This window comes from Malaclemys terrapin, chromosome 1, assembly GCF_027887155.1.
Source record: "Malaclemys terrapin pileata isolate rMalTer1 chromosome 1, rMalTer1.hap1, whole genome shotgun sequence".
NCBI classification, from domain to species: Eukaryota; Metazoa; Chordata; order Testudines; family Emydidae; genus Malaclemys; species Malaclemys terrapin.
Genome location: NC_071505.1, coordinates 94,879,593 through 94,898,659, shown reverse-complemented (window position 1 = coordinate 94,898,659; position 19,067 = coordinate 94,879,593). Strand labels below are relative to the sequence as shown.

General features: G+C 48.9%; 1 protein-coding gene across 2 annotated transcripts in view; it reads right to left on the bottom strand.

The window, feature by feature from the left end:
• Positions 1 to 3,166: 3,166 nt before the first annotated feature.
• CACNG2 (calcium voltage-gated channel auxiliary subunit gamma 2) overlaps positions 3,167 to 19,067 on the bottom strand; it is a 65,663-nt gene continuing 49,762 nt past the window's right edge. For both annotated transcript variants that reach the window (XM_054016263.1, XM_054016264.1), the window contains 3 exons: positions 12,680 to 12,763; positions 5,598 to 5,738; positions 3,167 to 4,672 (listed from right to left, as the gene is read on the bottom strand). In XM_054016263.1, the coding sequence (XP_053872238.1) occupies positions 4,137 to 4,672; positions 5,598 to 5,738; positions 12,680 to 12,763 (761 nt within the window). In that variant the 3' untranslated portion in view covers positions 3,167 to 4,136. The remainder of the gene's footprint in view (positions 4,673 to 5,597; positions 5,739 to 12,679; positions 12,764 to 19,067) is intronic.

The window sequence follows — 19,067 nt, the reverse complement described above, 5'->3', positions numbered from 1 at the left end:
ACACTGACTGCCAAAGGCAGCTGATTCCACTCACATGGGGATCCTCCCTCCTCCCAAATTGCCCACAAATATCTATCCCCATCTCTGCCCCAAATTTTTCAGTCATGCTTTGGACATCCAAAGGTGCCAGGATGTAACAGACCCAGACAATTAATACAAAGGGTGTATATCTGAGGAGGCTCCCCTTGAGGTCTGGTCCCAGCCCCATTTCCTAATTCCTTGAGCCTGCTTGCAGCAGCCTGAACCCTACTGCCTCTCTGCCAGCCTAGTATTGCCAGCTTCAAGCATTCAAAGATTATGAGTCAAGCACCCCAAAAATAATGAATGGTTTAAAATACATGAGATGTTTAAAAAAGTTGTGGTTTTTTTAATTTGCCTTCTGGTTTTGGGGCTGCATTAGCTTCATATTTGCAGACTTTTCTCCATAGCTACAAGAGCTAGAAACTTTTTATTTTGAAATGAAACCTGAGATTCTCCCCTGGACTCCAGGAGCTGGGGCTTTAAAATACATTACTAACATTCAAGTATCAGACGGGTAGCCGTGTTAGTCTGAATCTGTAAAAAGCAACAGAGGGTCCTGTGGCACCTTTAAGACTTGAAGAAGTGAGGTTCTTACCCACGAAAGCTTATGCTCCCAATACTTCTGTTAGTCTTAAAGGTGCCACAGGACCCTCTGTTGCTTATTACTAACATTGCGAGAATTGGCAACATTGACAGATAACTGGCCTGTCATCGGGATGCTTCAGAAGAAGGGGGGAAAAGCCCACAATGCACCTTGTCTCATGGCTGCTATTCCAGAAAACAAACACAACAACAACTCCAGTTTAATTGCATTTAGTTCAAACATAAGGATGGCAAAACCTATTCCCCCTCAAGCCCCCCACGTCATCCTTTCTTCCTGGGCCGCAAACATGTGGGAAGACCAGACAAAGTGGCAACATCAGCTAGAACTCCTAACCAGACCAACGCTTCCCTCCAAACTACTCTGTGTCACTGTTCCCCCGACGGACTCCTCTGGCAGGCCAAAAATTCTTTTCTTCAAGACTTCCCAATAAAGCCACATAAACAAGGACCAAGTTATAAAAAAAAAAATCTTTATTTCATGTACCAGGATTTTTTTTTTTTGTAATTTTCTGTTTTTAAAATTTTTTTCTTTTTAACAGTCTGAAAAAAACCCCACAAAATAAAGAAAATGGAGGTTGGTTTCTTGAACTGGTTTGAGCTGGACATGAGCAATATCCTTAGAAAAAGCTTCCCCGCCAGTCCTAGTCCTCCCTCTTCTCTCCCCCTCTCTCACACCCAGGTGCTCACTCATCTTCTCGTTCCACTCTGCGAATGCTCAAGAACTTTGTGGGCATCAAGTTCTCGAAAGCAGCTTTGGATTTAACCCAAAACACCGTACTCTGTCTATGCCGGAGTTTGGGAAACCAATTTTAATTCAGTGCTTGGAGGTGGAGGGAGGGGGTTATTTTTCATCTATTCTTTTATATTTTCAAAGGCCTGGGGACCAGGTGGGGATGGCAGGCTGGGAGGTGACTGGAATTCAGCAGGAATCCCAGACACCAGGTACAGACTGAGGCATGCCACCTAGATGATCAGTTTCATCTAACCTTTCTCTGTGCTTCTCCATCAGCGCCAGACCTTCCCCTCAAGACCTAGAGAGAATTCGTTTAACCTTGGACTTAAATTTCCCACATGCTGCTCCCCAACCCTGCCCTGGAAGGGACCCCACTTTCCTGTGCTGAGAGGGAAAGTAGGATAAAGCAGCAATATCTGGGGCCAGGAATCGTTTTAGGAACAGTGTCTACACTCCAGTGGGAGCTGAACCATGGGACTTAACAACCTTTAAAACTGGAACAGCAGGAATTGGAACAGAGTCAAGGGTGGGGCTGAGCAGCTGAAAGGGTCAACTGACCCACTCAATAAACCCGCAGCCCTTGACCTGCCCCTGGATGCAACAGAAGGGATTCTGTTGTCCATACATCCACGGAGAATTCTCTCAATCTGTGCTGGCCCTGGGCTGGTCTGTAGCTGACTGAGTGACACACGGCGGCATATTGATAATGCTCTCCTTCTGTTTGCTTTGCCCACTCTCCCCGCCATCCCTCTCTGTGTCCTGGTAGCAGCATTATAAAGGGAGCTGAATTACAAGTGGTTTCTAGGACCTCCTTGGCACATTGATTCTCCTCAGCACAAAGCCTTGGCGCTAAATGTTAGGCCAAGTGCCCGGTGCGTGTGATAATTCCTGGGATGGATGGGTGCTGCAGGCATGGTGAGGAGGTTTGCAGGATTTACATTCTTGAAGGAAGCAGGGAAGGGAGGGTAGATGTCTGCAATGATGTGGTGGGACGAGTGCGCGTATGAATGGGAGACTGTAGACCTGATTCTCCTCTCATGCGCACCAGTGTAAACCAGGAGTAACTGCAGGGGAGTTAACTGGGGTCAAACCAGCGGGAGAGGAGAATCAGGCCCAGAGTGTGTATGAGCAGGAAGAGGAAAGCATGTATGTAGGAGTTCAAGGGCCTCACTGCCTTGCACCTGTTTTAGTCACTGCCCCGGGACAGAATGAGAGTAAAACACTACCACTGGGGCAAGCAAATGGGGACCTCCAATCTGGTAGCACTTTGCACCTACCCTGCTGGATGTAAACGACTACGCAGGGGCAAGGCAGTAGGGAATCAGGCCTTGTACACGACGAGGTCCGTCCAAGCCTTGGGGCCCAATCCGATGCCCATTGAGGTCAATGGACAGACTCTCGTTGGTTTTAGTGGGGGTGGGGGTCAGGCTCTTGGTGACTAGGCAAAACTGACATTTGAAGATATATACAGCAGTAGGCATCCCATGTCTGCCTACGCCGGGGAGCATCCACTGCATGCATGATGGGAGTGCGCATGTGAATGCTAGTCTCCTTATTAGCATATAGTCCTTATGCTGTCTGTCACCCATCCCCCCAATAGCAGCATCTTCCTCTCCTCAGGGAGAGATGTGTGTCTAGCACAAAGCCCTGTGACCAGCGGGGAGCCTCTCCCCTCCTGCCAGCCAGGTGAGCTCCGGCCTCTCAGCGATTTTCATTTTGTTAAAGGGATTCAATTTCCGTTTTCTCTTTACAAGCCCCCCCCCCTGCTAATTTGCATTTCCCTCCCTCCCTCCCCCCAACTCCCACGTTTTCACAGTTTAAAGCTGGAGAAAACAAAAATGAAAAGAAAAATACTATCTGGTTTTCTTGCAAGTAAATCCACTTACTGTATTTACATTTATTTATAGTTGGTTTTGTTTTATTAAAAAATTGCCACTTATTTTTTAGAAACTTTTTTTTTTTTGCAATGTTGCTGTTAACCACAGGATCCCCAGGGACTAGTGAGTCCAGGTTGGTCACCATTAACTCCCTGGGAGCCCTGGGGACCAGGGAATCAGCATTAACCCCTGGGATTCCCAAGGACAGGAAAGTCAATGTTAACCCTTCAAGGGCCCACAAGAGACACATGAATCACCTTTGATCTCAGGGTCTTGGCAAGTCTGAGCAGGTCACAAGTAACCCCAAGATCTCCAGGGTCATCACGAACCCCTAGAACTCCCACAGATACACTCATCACTGCTAATCCATCCCCCCACACTTCCTGGAGACTCCCCACCCCCGGAGCCTGTGAGTCCACGTCGGGTTAAAACTGAACAGAAAACAAACCAAAAAAATGAAAGAATGAAACCTGAAAAAATCCAAAGAGCTGCCTCCTCCTCCTCCTCCCACTTAATTTTTTGTTGTTTGTTGTTGTTGTTTCTTGGTTCCCTTTTTTAAATTTGTTTTTATTAAATGTTAAAATAATGGTACATGGGAAATCATGCATTTTCTTTTGAATTTATTTTCTATTTTTTTTAAATCTCTCTTGGTTTTTAAAGTTTTTTCTTTTTTTTCTTTTTTCTTATTTTTTTTATACTTTTTTTGTCATTGTCGTTTCTTTTCTTTTGTTTCTTTTCTTGTTGTTGTTGTTTTGTTTTTGTTTTTTGCTTTTGGAAGGTTTCCCCCATGGTTGCTTTCTCTTCTCCCTCCCCTGCCCGCCCTGGTGCCCCTGCTCCTCCTCTTCTGTTTCCTCCCCACCTCCCGCCTGCTCCTTCCCCATTTTCAGCTCCTGGCGGTGGCTTCATACCGGGGTGGTCCGGCGGTTGGCTGTGTTAGTGTGGATAGAGTCCTTGTTCTCTTTCTGGATACAGTTGTGAACCTGGAGGAAACTGTTATCCCTGTCGGAATTGTAGGTGGCGGTGGGGGTGGTAGCAGCCTTCAGGGGGTCCCTGGTCAGGGTATACATTGAGATCTCCGTTGATGGGAGGGTATTGAACCCTTTGATCCCGACGGGCGAGGCATCCCTGGAGTGTGAAGGCTCAGTGGAACGGGAGCTGGAGCGACTGCGTCTCTGATAGCGGTAGCGGTAGCTGGGGATGCGGGTGATGGCGGAGGACTGGAGGTAGTCCGTGGCACGAGCGTTGGCACGCAGCTGTTTGTGCCGGTCAATAAACATGTGGACGGCCAGAACTCCAACCATCTCAGCTATAATGAAGGACAGGGCCCCAAAGTAGAAGGACCAACCATAGGAGTAACTGTTCTTCTTGGAGTCGCTCTTGGAGGGGTCTCCAGCGTTGGCTGATATGTACACAATGATGCCAATTATATTACTCAGACCTGTGGGCGATGATAAGAGAGAGAGAGGAAAACATTAGAGTATCCTAGAGGGAAAGGACAGCAGGAGGTGCAAGGTTAAAGCCTAGGATCCCACCGGTCTTCCCAAGAGTAGTCCAGTGCTGGTGAGGGCCCGACTGCCTGTCTGCTCACAGCTCCCCAAACTAGCCTCCAACCCTGCCCTGCTTGGAGCCCTCTCTGGGGATTCTCAGGTGAGAGAGCAATTCATTCCACATGTTCACTGAATCCTAAACTTCACCCTGCTACTGGCACCCCAGTCAGTCCTGCCTGTCTCTGTGAGACCCGCTCCCTCAGCAGATGTAGAGAGGCGCTCAGTCTCCATGTACATCCAATTCTGAGATCCTGCCTTCCCAGCCCTGCACCCCAACACTGCTCTAACCTTGTCCTGGAGAAATTGATTTCCTATATTTCCTCCACCCAAGGTGGTTGCACCCTGTTGAGAAGTAGTCCAGGGACCCCATGGCTCCATCTGTCTGATGTCAGAGTCTGTCCAGTGGTGGACGTAGCCATGTAACTGAAGGGAGCTGGGATTCTGTTTTCTGTTTACTGCGTTTGTACATGTAGAGGAATCTCTCTGCAGGGAGAAGCTGCCATTTGTGTGTCACTTCAGATGCAGAATGTCAGAGTGAGTCACTGTGTGCTCTCTCTCTCTCTCTTTCTCACACACAGAGAGACTTTATATTTACTCTTTCTGGTTGAATGTTTTCATTCATCTGAAATAAAGCTCATCTAGACTGAAAAATATATGTTGCCCTTTTTGCCTGTGAAAACATACCACCTCCTTTCCCTTCTGCCCCTGCTGCTCCATCACCTGGACAGCCTGTCACTCTCGTTCCCTGATGGCATCTTCCTCACTATTGCTCTTAGTCTTCCATCTCCCCAGCCCATTTGTCCCTCATCCCTTTACCTGCAGACACGAAGAAGATGCCGGCACTAAGGATGATGTTGTGTCGGGTTTTGTAGAACTCGCTGGCTGCAATGCAGAGTCCACCCATGAAAAGCAGAATCACACTCAGGATCGGGAAAATACTAGAGGCCCTTACAGCCCCTGTGAAAAAGAGAGGGAGAGGGGGAGAAATAACAGCACAGGTAGGAGACAGAGGAAAGGGAGAAGAGAAAACAACACAGGAGACAAAGAGATGGGGAGGGGAGGGAACAGATTCAGAAGGAAAACAATAGCATGTATTGTGTGGGGGAGAAGGAGAGGAAACAGAGAAGGGAGAGAAACATGGAGAGGGCAGAGTGATTCAGGGAGGAATAAAGAGAAAGAAGGGGAGGGCGAGAGGAAACAGAAGGAGAGAGTGGTCACAAATGGATCACCCATGTGTTGGATTGTCATTGAGACTATCAGAAGCCATTGGCATACTCAGGGGGCCTGGTGGCAGAAGTTTACCTGGGACTCTTTCATAACCTGGCTGAACCCGCTGCAAACCTCTCACTCCTGCTTTTGTTCATGCCGTGTGCCTGAGTAGGGCCCTTCAGCTATTATTCCCATCTATAATGCAATGCAGTTTGGTTTTTAAAGAGCAGTGCCAGCGTCCCAAACGTTTCACCCAAAGAGTCAGTCAATTGCACATCATTTGGAAAGTGAACTCGCCTCCTAAGGAGAGATTTGTAGAGAGTTGGAAAGCAGCTACTGAGGCAGGGTGACAGTCTGTGGCTATAGGCTGAGGCTGCAGCCCTCACTGGCATTGGGAAATAAAACTCACAATCTAATCCTCCAGAAGCACAGGCGAGCTAAAGGTGCAACTTCACAACCTCATGCATATTCCATCCAGCAGAGAGCAGTGCACATGCGTGTGCAAACACACACACACACTGGGAGGAGCTCTCACTTATTTCAGCCACCAGATGGTGGTGGTGTGCGTTTGTGCCGCCCTCACCCCTTCCCTCCATATTCTGTCCAGCAGAGAGCAGTGTTGTGGACTGGCACATGCTGCACAATACATCACAGCAGGTACAGTCAGTATTTTTATGAGAGAGGCCTGTCCTCTCTTCCCAGCAGAAAGAAGATGCTACAGAGTGAAACAAACACATGGCTGAGAAAGAACATGCCTCAATGCAAGAACAGCCCAATGCAAATCTTCTTTCAGCGCAAAGGTGGGAGAATCATCCTGAATAAAGCAAACAAAGGGGGTTTCCCTAGAAAGCAGGGATGATTGGTTCACAGGCCCTGGGGGAGAATCTATCCCTCGTATCAGGCACTGAATTCTTGCTGGTGCTGACTCTAGCACAATCCCTGCTTGCTATAAACCCAAAGGGGTGTGAGGAACCTCTTGCCTGTTCTCCAGTCCTATGTAGTTCTACTTCAGGGAATGGGATGGGAATAACCGTGCTAATGGTTTGGGGAAAGTAGGGAAGATTGAACAGTGGGGAGCCAGATGACAGCAAGCAAATGCCAAGTGGATGCCCGCTGTATGGAGGGGCCCCATGGAAATTGTTAGCATCACATGCTGGGGAGAACACAAGGTCACAGTGTGAAATTGGGAGCAGAGGACACTTCAAGGGGTGAAACCAGGATTCTCTGGCCTTAATCTCAGCTCCGTTGCCTTATTCATTTCAGAAGTTCCACAGAGTCAAATGACCATGGAAGAGAGGGGCTGTCACTGAACCCACCGTACCCTTCAGGAGTCCAGTGCAGACCCAGGGCTGGCCTTACCATGAGGTGAACTGAGGCGGCCGCCTCAGGTGCCAGACTGTGTGTGTGTGTGTGTGTGTGTCTGTGTGCAGGGGGAGAGGGGCGCCACTAGGACCCAGAGTGCAGAAAACTGTGTCTGCTGCTGGTGCATATGTATTCTCTCTGCTCTAGATGCACAGAGATGGTGGAGTGCTGTGCTGGAGGAAGGAGGGCACAAGAGACATAACAGGCAGGCAGGAGAAAAGGTGAGAGGGAATAACAGAAAGCAGCTGGAGCTGCAGGGAGAGAGAGGAGGAGGAGCCTCTTATGTACCTCTCTAGCACCCCCAGGAGCCTGGACTGATTAACACCAGCTTCTCAGGGAGCTTTCTGTTTCCTGCTGCTTCCCTGAACCCACTTGAGGAGAACAGGCAGCCAACTGAAGTAGTAGGAGCCAGTTAGGCCCTTAAGACGCTGATATCTTCCCTCACTCAGGCCCTGCTACCAGCCTGCTTATTTGTCCCCTTCAACTGAGTGTTGAGAGCCACTATAGCTGGCACAGAACAGCAGTCATGAGTGAAAGAAGAAAATGCCCCTCTGGGGCAGCGTGCAGAAAAAGAAAGAAAGCAAAGGAAGCTTTTCTATCTAAGCAGGAAGGAGCTCTCCTGAGATACATAGACAAAAATGTTCATGGTGAGCCTTCCGGCCCCAGTGAGGATGTGAGTGGTGAGGAGATGCCTGATCTTCCAGTTAGTCAGAGTGCAGGTGACCTGGCAGCTACTGCAGCATCCATATCTCCATCTCCATGCACATTTCTGAAGAAAAGTGTAGATCAGAGAAGAGTGTGGTGGGGGCGCAAGAAACAGCTGCTGCTAAGTTTAGTTCCTTAAGTCTAGATGATCCAGGACTGTGGACCCACTTGAGCAGTAGCCTGAGGAACTTCCTTGTACTGCATGGGCCACAGCAAGTGAAAAACTTCATGTTCCCCAAAGACAATGAAAATAGAAGTTTCCATCTAACACATTACTGTTGTGAAATCCCCAATGGTGACGAAGTGGAGAGGCCATGGCTTATGTACTCAAAAACCCAGAATGCTGCATATTGCTTTTGTTGCAAACTCTTCCAGTCTAATGTTCCAGCCACATTGGGTTCTACAGGAACAAAGGACTGGAAAAATCTGGCTAGAAATCTGGCATGCCATGAGAAGACAGCAAATCACCAGAGAGCATTCCATAAGTGGAAAGAACTTGAGATGAGACTAAGGTTAAAGGCCACCATAGATGATCAGCATCAAAAGAAGATTGCATCAGAGTCTCTTTACTAGCAAAATGTTCTGAAAAGGCTCATTGCCATTGTGAGAATGCTTGCTACCCAAAACCTAGCACTGCGTGGCACTTCAGATCATTTGTATGTGCCAAACAATGCCATAGTTGCCATTATGGAGGATAATACTATGATAGGAACTGTTCATGGGAGAACAGTGGCAGAGGGAAATGGAATCACCAGAAACATACATAACTTCAAATTTGTGTTTGGCTTAGTGTTGTGGCATGACATACTGTTTGAAATAAATGTTGTAAGCAAAAGACTCCAAGGTGTTGACCTTGATATATTTGGAACAATGGAACAACTGGACAAAGTCATACCTACAGTCTTACCGGCCAGATGAGGAATTTCAAAACGTTTTGAAGAGTGCATAGAAGTTGGCAGAGGAACTTCACACTGAAGCTATTTTCCTACCCATTCAAGAATACAAGAGTCACCAAAGAAGAAGACATTCTGATTACAAGGCACAGGATAATCCCATAAGAGACCCCAAACAACAATTCAAAGTTGAATTCTTTAACCAGGTGCTAGATTGTGCAATACAGTCAGTTGAAGAACGTTTCATGCAGCTCAAGGAACGCAGCAATATATTTGGGATGTTGTGTGATATTCCAAAACTTCTCACTGTACCTGAAGAAGACCTACACCAGCAATGCAGGGCACTAGAGACAGTGTTGACACATGATGCCATGCGCAATATTGATGCGAGTGATTTAGGTGATGAATTGAAAGCCCTTTCAAGATACATTTCAGCAGAATCAACTCCAAAGGCTGTTCTGGAATATATGTGCACAAATAAGAAGACCACCCTCTTTCCAAATGCTTTTGTTGCTCTGCGCATACTTCTAACACTTCCTGTAACAGTTGCCAGTGGAGAACGCAGCTTCTCCAAGCTGGAGTTAATAAAAACACATCTACGCTCCACAATGACACAGGAGAGGCTGGTCGGCCTTGCAACCATCTCCATAGAACAGGAGTTGGCCCAGACTGTGGACCTTCAGGAAGCAGTTCAAATCTTTGCAACCAAGAAGGCATGGAAAGCATCACTTATCACTTTGATTATTCAAACAGATAAAAATGCCAGACAAGAAAAGTTACATTTGCTGTTCAGGCCTTTGAAAGTTGTGTTACTTAAAATTTTTGAACAAGGCATTTTAAGTTGTTAGTTCTCCTTTATTGGGGTAGGTAGCAGAGCAGTACCATGAGAGGAGTAGAACAGGAAGAAGGCAGAATTGAGACCTTTCAAAGTTTTGGTCCCAGCGAGGGGGCATGGGGGCATCATTTGAGCTCCCTGCCTCAGGTGCCAAAATGTTGTTGGCCGGCCCTGTGCAGACCATGCCGTCTGAAGGGAAGGAGAGCTGGCAATGTGTTCGGAATGGCTTCTACCCAGCCTCAGAGTCTTGTGGCAAAGAAACACACTGACATTCCCCCCCTTCCTCCTGACACTGGCCATTTGATTGCAAGGAACCCGAGCCATCTTATCTGAATGGTCAGCAAAACCAAACTGAGTTCTAATCAGGCTCCCTGCCATCCCAATCTCCTGCCCACTCTGATCCAGGCAACAATCTAATCTAAAGATCAGAAACAACCTCCTAGACAGTCATGCCAACACTACCAGCCCCAGCTCAGGTGAAGCCTCAACAAGCTCCAATTTGGCAGGAGTCCTGGGAGAACCTGTCCAAGTCAGGTCATCTCCAGTCAGGCCTAGCTCAGCATGAGGCTCCTTCTACCAGACATGACCCAGCAAGGATCTCATTAAGTCTGCCCAAACCCCAATATCCCGCTTCAGTTCATTGAACACTGCTCTTTCCTAAGGGATTCCACCTTGGGGATTTGCTTTGAAGGGAACATTGTCAAGGATAATAGACCTACCATTTGACCTACACTTGTCTCCTCTTGGAGGAGACAGTGATCTGGAGCCCTCTGTGGGCTCTTCCCCAAAACAAATGCTCCAAAGCTCTGTTTGCTAAAAAGAGACCAATGCCAGCAAACAAGTCTTCACTAGCAAACCTGTGCTCAGAGGTAACTCTACAGCAACAAACCAGTGTGCCCATCCCTCTGCTGATGAGTGTCACCCGCATTTACAGCCCTGGCCCACAAGCTGTGTGGCAAGCAATGCAACAGAAATACATTTTAAGGAAACCTTCTCCAGGGGATTATTTAAAACCACAGCAGGTGGGCAAATATTTTAGAATTGATGATTAAATCCTATCACAGTTTCCCTCTTTCATCCACATAAATGATCTTGAAAGAATCCCAAATCTTTCTAACTCCACGGTGCTGCTGGGCCTCCAGCATGCTCCAAACATGCACGAGTCGTAGTTGATGACTCCTAGAGATCCCCAGCCCTAGCAGATCCCTGATGCTTAGCCCACACAATTAAAAGCCACTTCTTTTGGGCTCCTTTAGAGCAAAGATCTCCTCTCATGATGTCAACAGGAACTGTGCTCAAGGAGTGACAACAGGACATAGAGGTAGAGATTAGCTGCTGGGACCTATGCATCTGTTGTAAAGGAAGACCGAGCCTCCGCTTTTGCACTGAACAAAAGTGGTCTCTTTTCATCAGTGAAGGTTTTACGGACCACACAGAACTGCACAGTTTTCCAGGCTGGCTCCATCTACCCGTACATGGGAGTTGTGAACTCTGCCCTCATGTCCCAAGTAGGGCTCTGATCTCTGCTGTCTCTGCTTTCCACTTGTGTGCCCCTTCCAGAGACACACCATGCTCTAAGTGCAGCAAGTGGACTTGGTACATGCTCTTCAGTCTTTTCTGTGCTCCAAAGAGAAGTGTTAGCTCCAACAGGCTCTGTTCTTCCCATGCAGTTCCCTGTACCACCCGCTCTCCATCTCTTATCCACAGCCCACTTCAGTGAATGTTCTGTCAGCCAAAGGTGTCTGATCAACAACTCTGGTGACAGAAGCAGGAGCTCCTCAGAGCTTGCCCATCTAAGCACTGACCAGCACAAACCTACTCAGTTTTTGAAATCGGATATGATCACAGTATAAGAATTCAATATATGCAGCCCAACAGGGACAGCAGAAGCAGAAGAGGTGTAAACTTTTGTGCCCCTCTCCCCCAGTGCACACACACACACACACACACACACACACACACACTCTCCCCACTAGTGTGCCTTCCGCCCCTCATGGAGGGGCTACTACATCTAAGGGAGGTCAGTCTTTATGGCCCATTCAGTCCTCGGTTGCTCTGCTGAGACTGCTACCAAGGCTACTAATTAGTGTCTCTCATGGTGATGGTTTCTGTGAGGTGACTACTTGCTCCAGAAATAGACTAAGACCACTGACTCATTTTATGTGGATTGACAATTATCAGAGGGTAGTGACTCCTGGTCACAAATGACCTGGCATGCATTAGATCCAGTGACTCAGAAGTGAAAGGCTTGCGACCCCATACTCAAACCCTCTAATCTCCTTGCCTGGGGATCAGATGGAACAAATGACCTGCAGTTTCTCTGCAAGTCTCTCTAACATACCCTCTATCCACAGGGTTACTCAGTCCCTCCCACCTGAGAGATGATTGCAACTGGTGACACAGTCAGTGCTTCTGTCGTTTCCCTTTCTCCTTAGAGTAATTTTCACTGGAAGCCTATCATCTGTTTTGCTTTATCTGAGAGCTAACGGGACACTCTCTTTGCATCTTGGAAATGCTTCCTTCTCCTTATCAATATTCTTCCAATGTATTTAGAGTTGGGGGTGAGGCTGAGGGGCTACAGAATTTTATCATAATTAAATACCTTTAATTAAAAAACCCTTTAATTGCCAGTGCAAGTTTGACTCTAGCAGGATCCGGTAGATTTGGTCTTGTGGAGGTGGGAGTGGATTCGTTAGTGGAAGGCAGGGGACCCACTGAGACAGATATTCAGAAGGTCTTAGGGATGCCCCCAGTCAATTCTTCCAGATTTTGCCTCATCTGGCATGTTAATCCTCAAGGGAACCAGACTTTGAACAGTGTCATCTACAGGAAGCAAAGGGCACCCAGCGCTCGCACCCACAATCAGTTCCAAGGAAAAGAGCCTGCAGACTTACGGAGGAAATATTCTGCTGTGTCAGCTTCATAATCTGTATCCTCAGGGAAGTGATCGATTTGCTTACACAGACCTTTAAAATTCCCTGCAAAACAAGAGAAGAAAGAACAAATGAGAACATCAGAAACCAGCCGAGACAAACAACTCCCCTCTGGGTCATTCTTTCTGCCCTCTCTGCCTCCTTCGCAGGCAACACATACCCTCACGTTAAGCTCTTGGGCATTCTCTCCTATCCTATACACACACACCTTCACATCCCCATATGCACATGGGAACATAGGAATTGCTGTGTCAGACCTAAGATCCATCTAGCTCAGTATCCTGTCTGAGGCAGTGGCCAGCACCAGATGCTTCAGAGGAAAGGGTCAGAACTACAAAGTAGGCGGGTGTGGGATAATCTTCCCCTCACATTAGGTCTCATCCTGGTCCCTTACAGAGCCTGGCTGAAACCTTGAAGCATGAGGTTATAGACCCTTTCAAAATTTTTTGTTAGCATTAACTATGCTAACTGTGGATATTCTTGGTATCATATAAATGTCCACTCCCTTTCTGAATCTTGCTAAAGTCTGGCCTCAGTGACTTCCTGTGGCAGTGAGTTCCACAGTTTATGTACACATTGTGTGAAAAAGTATTTCCTGTTATCAGTTTTGAGTTTGCCATTTTATATCCCCTTGTTCTTGTGTTACAAGACAGGGAGAATGGACATTCCAGCTCCACCTTCTCTAGATCATACATTATTTAATGTATTTCTATCATGTCTGCTCCCATTTGTCCCTTTTCTAAGCTGAACGATCCCAGTCTTTTCAATCTCTGGTTATAGGAGAGTTTTTCCAGGCCTTTAGTCATTCTTGTCAATCTTCTCTGACCCCCCTCTAATTCTTCAATAGCACCCAATTACACATAAATGGAAAGGAATCTGGGAGCTACATCCAGATCTAACGGGCATTGGTTAAACTGCACACATGCAGCTTTGGGGTGTACAGCATGTGACCTTCAGCTTCAAAAACCTCAGGATTTGAGCTAAAGGAGATCCACCCTTTACTGTCAATAATAGTAGGGCTCTTACCCTCACTAGGCCAGCCATGAAGCAGCAGTGGTACAAGTAAGCCCTGGCCAATACATTACAACATGCACATGCACACACAGCTATCAGCATATCCTCGTACTTCCAACCACACACACTACATTTCGGTAGGTGGCCGTGGCAGTCCAGCTCCCTGACCCCTGCTGACACCTTGGAACAGAGTGAAGGCTGGGGCAGACTAGAAGAACCGTGGTTACAACACAGAATTGGGATCACTCAGCCCCTATCTTCTGGTATCAGGACATTCACCCGATTGCAAAACAAGACCATGCAGAAAACAATCTCATTAATCTCCATGGGTTCCCCACCCCCCAATGCAGTGTCCCTCTCTTTTCCTGGAATTTACCCTTACAGTGGTATCATCCAGGTAAAACTAACTGCCCTTGACTAGCCCAGAAGGGAAGTTGCTATGTCTGCACAGAGACTGAGGCAATTGGGTTTGGGGGCACCTGTCCCTAGGGCTCCAGAGCAGGAGTTCAGCCACTGCAGAGGCGTTTGTGTAGGAGACCTGGGCCCAGATTCTTTGACTTTATGGATTAGATGCTCTTGGGGGTTACGCTCCTGGCATTGGCACCCCCAAATTGGGATGGGCTGAAGGGAGGAGAGCTTTCACAGTGATCGTGGAGAGTGAGGAATCCTGGGAGAAGCTGGGGAACTACACTGCCTTACAAGGAACAATCCTAACAATGCCCAGAACACAGCGTCAGGAATGGAGGATGCGGGGTCTCTACGGCCACCGCAGTCCTAGCTGTTGCACAGAGGGAATGGTGTTGCTTGTGAGGAGCACCCAGCACACTTCAGCCCCAGCCTTTTCCATCAGGAGGCCATGCAAGGAACAACGCAGGTGTCCTGGTTAGAGGAATGTCCTAGGAAGATTCTCTCGTATTCCTGGACAGGACTTTGGGACATTTGAAGAAGAGACCAAGCACAAAGAATCCATCCCAGGTTTTACTCTGAGCCCAGACTCTGCCTGAGCAGAACTTAGGGTGTTTAATGCAAGTTATTACCCTGTAACTGTCCATGCAGTACTGATAGTTATACTCCTCACTATCAAATCTCCCGGCTTTGACCCTATCTATCTGATCTGCTGATCTTTGGTATTTTTTAAGGCACCATGGTATCTAACAACCAATTCAAGAAGCTCCCATTAAGGAGCTGGGACACAGCAGAGGTGAGTCTAAGACCTGAGAATATTAGGAGGTAGGAACAAAATATCTTTGGGTGCCTCTGAAGTTTTCAAGCCTCACGAATCCATATTCACAGCAGTTGATTTCCTTCTGCAGGGGGGAGCCACTAAGCCCCTCTCACCACACCGAGCCCCACATTCAGGAAGTACCTGCTCTGCAGCCCCGGTTCTCCTAGAAAGAATGCCTCACAGACAAGAAAATCTGCTGTATCTCCCTCCCCACACCACTACCTGCACACACATCATCTGCATGGAAGGCAGGTAAAGCTTAAGGCTCTTGAGATGCCTTTGCCCAGGTGTGGCACAAACCCTTCCCTCTTGTTTTTATGGATGCCTGGACATAGTCCGTGAATGGCCAGGTTCCGCTGATTCACCCTTTACTTCTCTCCATGTGATGTGCTCCCGTTTGCCATGGGAGGGGCGTCCTTTCCTCTCCTTGCTCCTGACTGCTTGTGATAGCCAGCAGTCTATGAAAGAGGAGCACCTCTGGCCTAGAACCTGTCTGTTGGGCCCGTGGCTGGGGCTGACCTCTCTACAGCCCCAATCTCCCCTGTTTTCCCAAACTCCAGAAAAGCAACTCTCACCCACCACAAGTGACATCATTTTGCCCAAGGAATTGCAGGAGACCAAGACTATGTTGTCCCCACTATAGTTATGTCTCTACCCCTTTCCATTTCCCTTGGTCTTAAATTGCCCACCTTCCACCTCTCGTTAGCTTGCAGCTCTAAACCCTTTAGCATGGCCATGCTCAGTGGCACCTCAGCTGGCCGTCCCCTTTCACTTGGTGGCACCAGAAAAGCCTCCAGCCGTAGCTTTCACATTTCCCACCTGGGATGGAACCGCCTCCTCGACAGGGAATGCCCCCTCCCACCACATGCGGTGGGGACAGCAGTCAGAGTCAGTGCCCCAGCAGATGAGGAATAACAGATGGCCAGGAATGAGCCCGAGACACTGTGTGCTTGTGTGTGGGGTGTGTGTGTGTGTGTGTGTGTGTATGTGTGTGTGCGGAGAGAACCCTATGCTTCCTGGCACACTTAAGCAGTTATGATTCCCTGCCCCTCCTCCCCACTCCATAACACCTTCCTTTCTTTTAGCTTGGTTAATCCCTGTGTGAAAATCAGGCTGCTTGTGACTGATGCTGCATCTTGTGCATGACAGTTTTCATATGACCTCCTTTGGATACCCCACAGAGATTCTGGGCACTCAGAGTCTGTCTACACACTACAATTAGACACCTGTGGCTGGCCCACGCCAGCTGATTCGGGCTCGCAGAGCTCGGGCTCAGGGGCTGTTTAATTGTGGTGTAGATGTTCGGGCTCCAGCTGCAGCCTGAGCTCTGGGACCCTCCCACCTTGCAGGGTCCTAGAGTTTGGGCTCCAGTCCAAGCCCAAACGTCTACATCTCAATTAAACAGCCCCTTAGCCTGAGTCTCACGAGACCGAGTCAGCCATAGGTTTTTAATTGCAGTGTAGACATACCCTCAGACAACAAGGGCAAACTTCAGTGCACCACATGGGGCAATGCTTATTCTTTGAAAATCCACTTCCAGTAATGGGTGCCCAAGGTGTCTGGGTGCTCAGGGTCAGCAGGTGCCCAGCCACTGGGATTTTCAAACCTTCCCTGCTGAATGACACTATGCCCCCTCCAGGCATTGCTGTTCACGCTGTGTCTGCACCAGGCTTTAGTCTGAAAAATGCCTATGACTGCTGCCATTGGTCTAGCTCCACCACTGGCAGCAAAGCTGGGAGTGCTGGTGCACACAGGGCTCCAGGTGTTTGCTGTCATTTTAACCACTGTGCTGTCTAACCCTGCTCAGAGCATATCGACATGCCAAGGTGGTAAGAACGTTGCTGGCCATCACAACTTTGTCTTCCCTAGCACCGGCGACGTATTATCGCCTAGGCCGACAAGGCCTAGGGCGGCAAATTTGCAGGGGCCGCAAATTTGAGCACCCATGGAGAAGCTCCCCTGCTCCAGCTCGCCTCCTCCACGAGCGCGCTGCCGTGTCCTGTTTCTCTCCCCTCCCCTCCCTCCCAGTGCTTGCACCGCGAAACAGCTGTTTCGCAGGGCAGGGAGGGAGGAGGGAGAACGTGGTGCGCTGGGGGAAGAGGCAGGGCCGGGGCGGGAATTTGGGGAAGGGATCCAATAGGGACAGGGAGAGGGCGGAGTTGGGGAGGGACTTTGGGGAAGGGGTTGGAATGGAGGCGGGGCCAGGGGCGGACAGGGCGGCAATTATTTCAGGGCCTAGGGGCGGCAAAATCATTAATCCGCCACTGCCCAGCACCCCAGCTGCTAACACATCTGGAGCCCAGCCAGATGAAAGGAAGGATTCTGCCATGGTCAGGGCACAAACCTGGAGTCAGGAGACCCAGGTTCAATTTCCTGCTCTGCTACAGACTTCCTGTGCGACCAAGTCACTTAGGGTTTGCCTACACTGCAGTAAAACACCTGCGGCTGGCCTGGGTCAGCTGGCTTGGGCTGCGGGGCTATAAAATTTAAATGTAGACATTCAGACTTGGGCTGGTGCCTGGGCTCTGGGACCCTCACCCCTTGCGGAGGTCCATGACCCTAGGGTACGTCTATAATGCAATGTAAACCCAGGATTTGAACTCAGGCTCAAACCTAATCCCCCTTCTCTCTACAAAAAAATTGTGCTAACCTAGAGCTTGAACCCAGGGTCTCAGAACCCCACAAGGGTGGAGGGGCCACGCCTGAGTCAAACTGGAATCCAGGGTTCACGCCCTATTGCTTTGCAGTGTAGATGCAGCCTTACTGGACTCGTGCTCCAAGTATTCCAACAATCCCATGGGCTGATTTTCTTAGTTCTCTGGACAGTCAAGTTTGGTGGACAGTCAAGTTTTTCCACACTGCACCACAAAGGGCTATAGCAACTACATTTTGGAAGGGTGCTAAGAAGTGTGGTCTACGGGTGGTTGGACGCAGGCCTGCATAGTGCAGTATAGATGTTGGATCTCCAGGTTGGGACCCAGGGTTCAATAATGCCTAACATGAGGTTACAAATGAGTGTAGATCAGGGATCGGCAACCTTTGGCATGCGGTCTGCCAGGGTAAGCCCCCTGCCGGGACAATTTGTTTACCTCACAGCTCCCACTGGCCACGGCTCGCAGCTCCAGGCCAATGGGGGCTGTGGGAAGCGGCGGCCAGCACATCCCTCGGCCCACGCCGCTTCCCGCAGCCCCCATTGGCCTGGAGTGGCGAACTACGACCAGTGGTAGCTGTGATTGGCTGAACCTGCAGACGCGGCAGGTAAACAAACCAGCCCGGTCCGCCAGGGGACTTACCCTGGCAGGCTGCGTGCCAAAGGTTGTCGATCCCTGGTGTAGATGCTCAAGCCCTAGGTAACAAACCCAGGGTTTGCTAACTCGAGTTCTACTAACTCTGTACTTATATTGCAGTTTAGACATTCACATAGGCCCACTAAGCCCAGCTCTGACTCAGGTTTGAGTCCAAGCTCCCCTTCTGTCCACACACAAATCAGTCTGACTTGGGTCAGCAAGCACTCTGGTCCGGAGTCCTAGGACCCTGCTAGGGGGTTGATCAGAGGCCAGTCCTGCTGTGACTCGGGTCCAAGCCCTGTCATTTTGTAATGTGGATACACACAGCTCAAGCCACAGACCCGAGTCAGAAGGTCTGCGTAGTGCAGTATGGATGTGTTAGCACAGCTGTGAGACCTGGATCCAGCAGTTGTAAGCCCAGGTTTACAATGCAGTTTGGATGCTCAAGCATGGGCTTGGAAACAGCCATGACACAAGTCAGGTCCCACAGACCTGGGTTTACAACACAGTACAGACACACCCTTGCGGTGAGAGTCACAAAGACACGTAGGTGCCTAACTCCCATTGGTTTCACTAAGAGCGAGGTGCCGACATAACTGTGCAAATCCCTCCCTTAGTCCCTCTGTGCCTTAGGTCCCATCGGTAAAATGTGCTCTGCCCTCTCTGACTGGGGGCATTGCAAGGATCAACACATTACAGACTGTGAGGTGCTCAGAACGATTGGAATGGGGGCCAGATGGGTGCCTGAGATGGACTAGCAATGGTGGGAAATCTTTCAAAAAAAGCCTGGTATGGAGAAGGCGTATATGTCCTCTCCATTGCT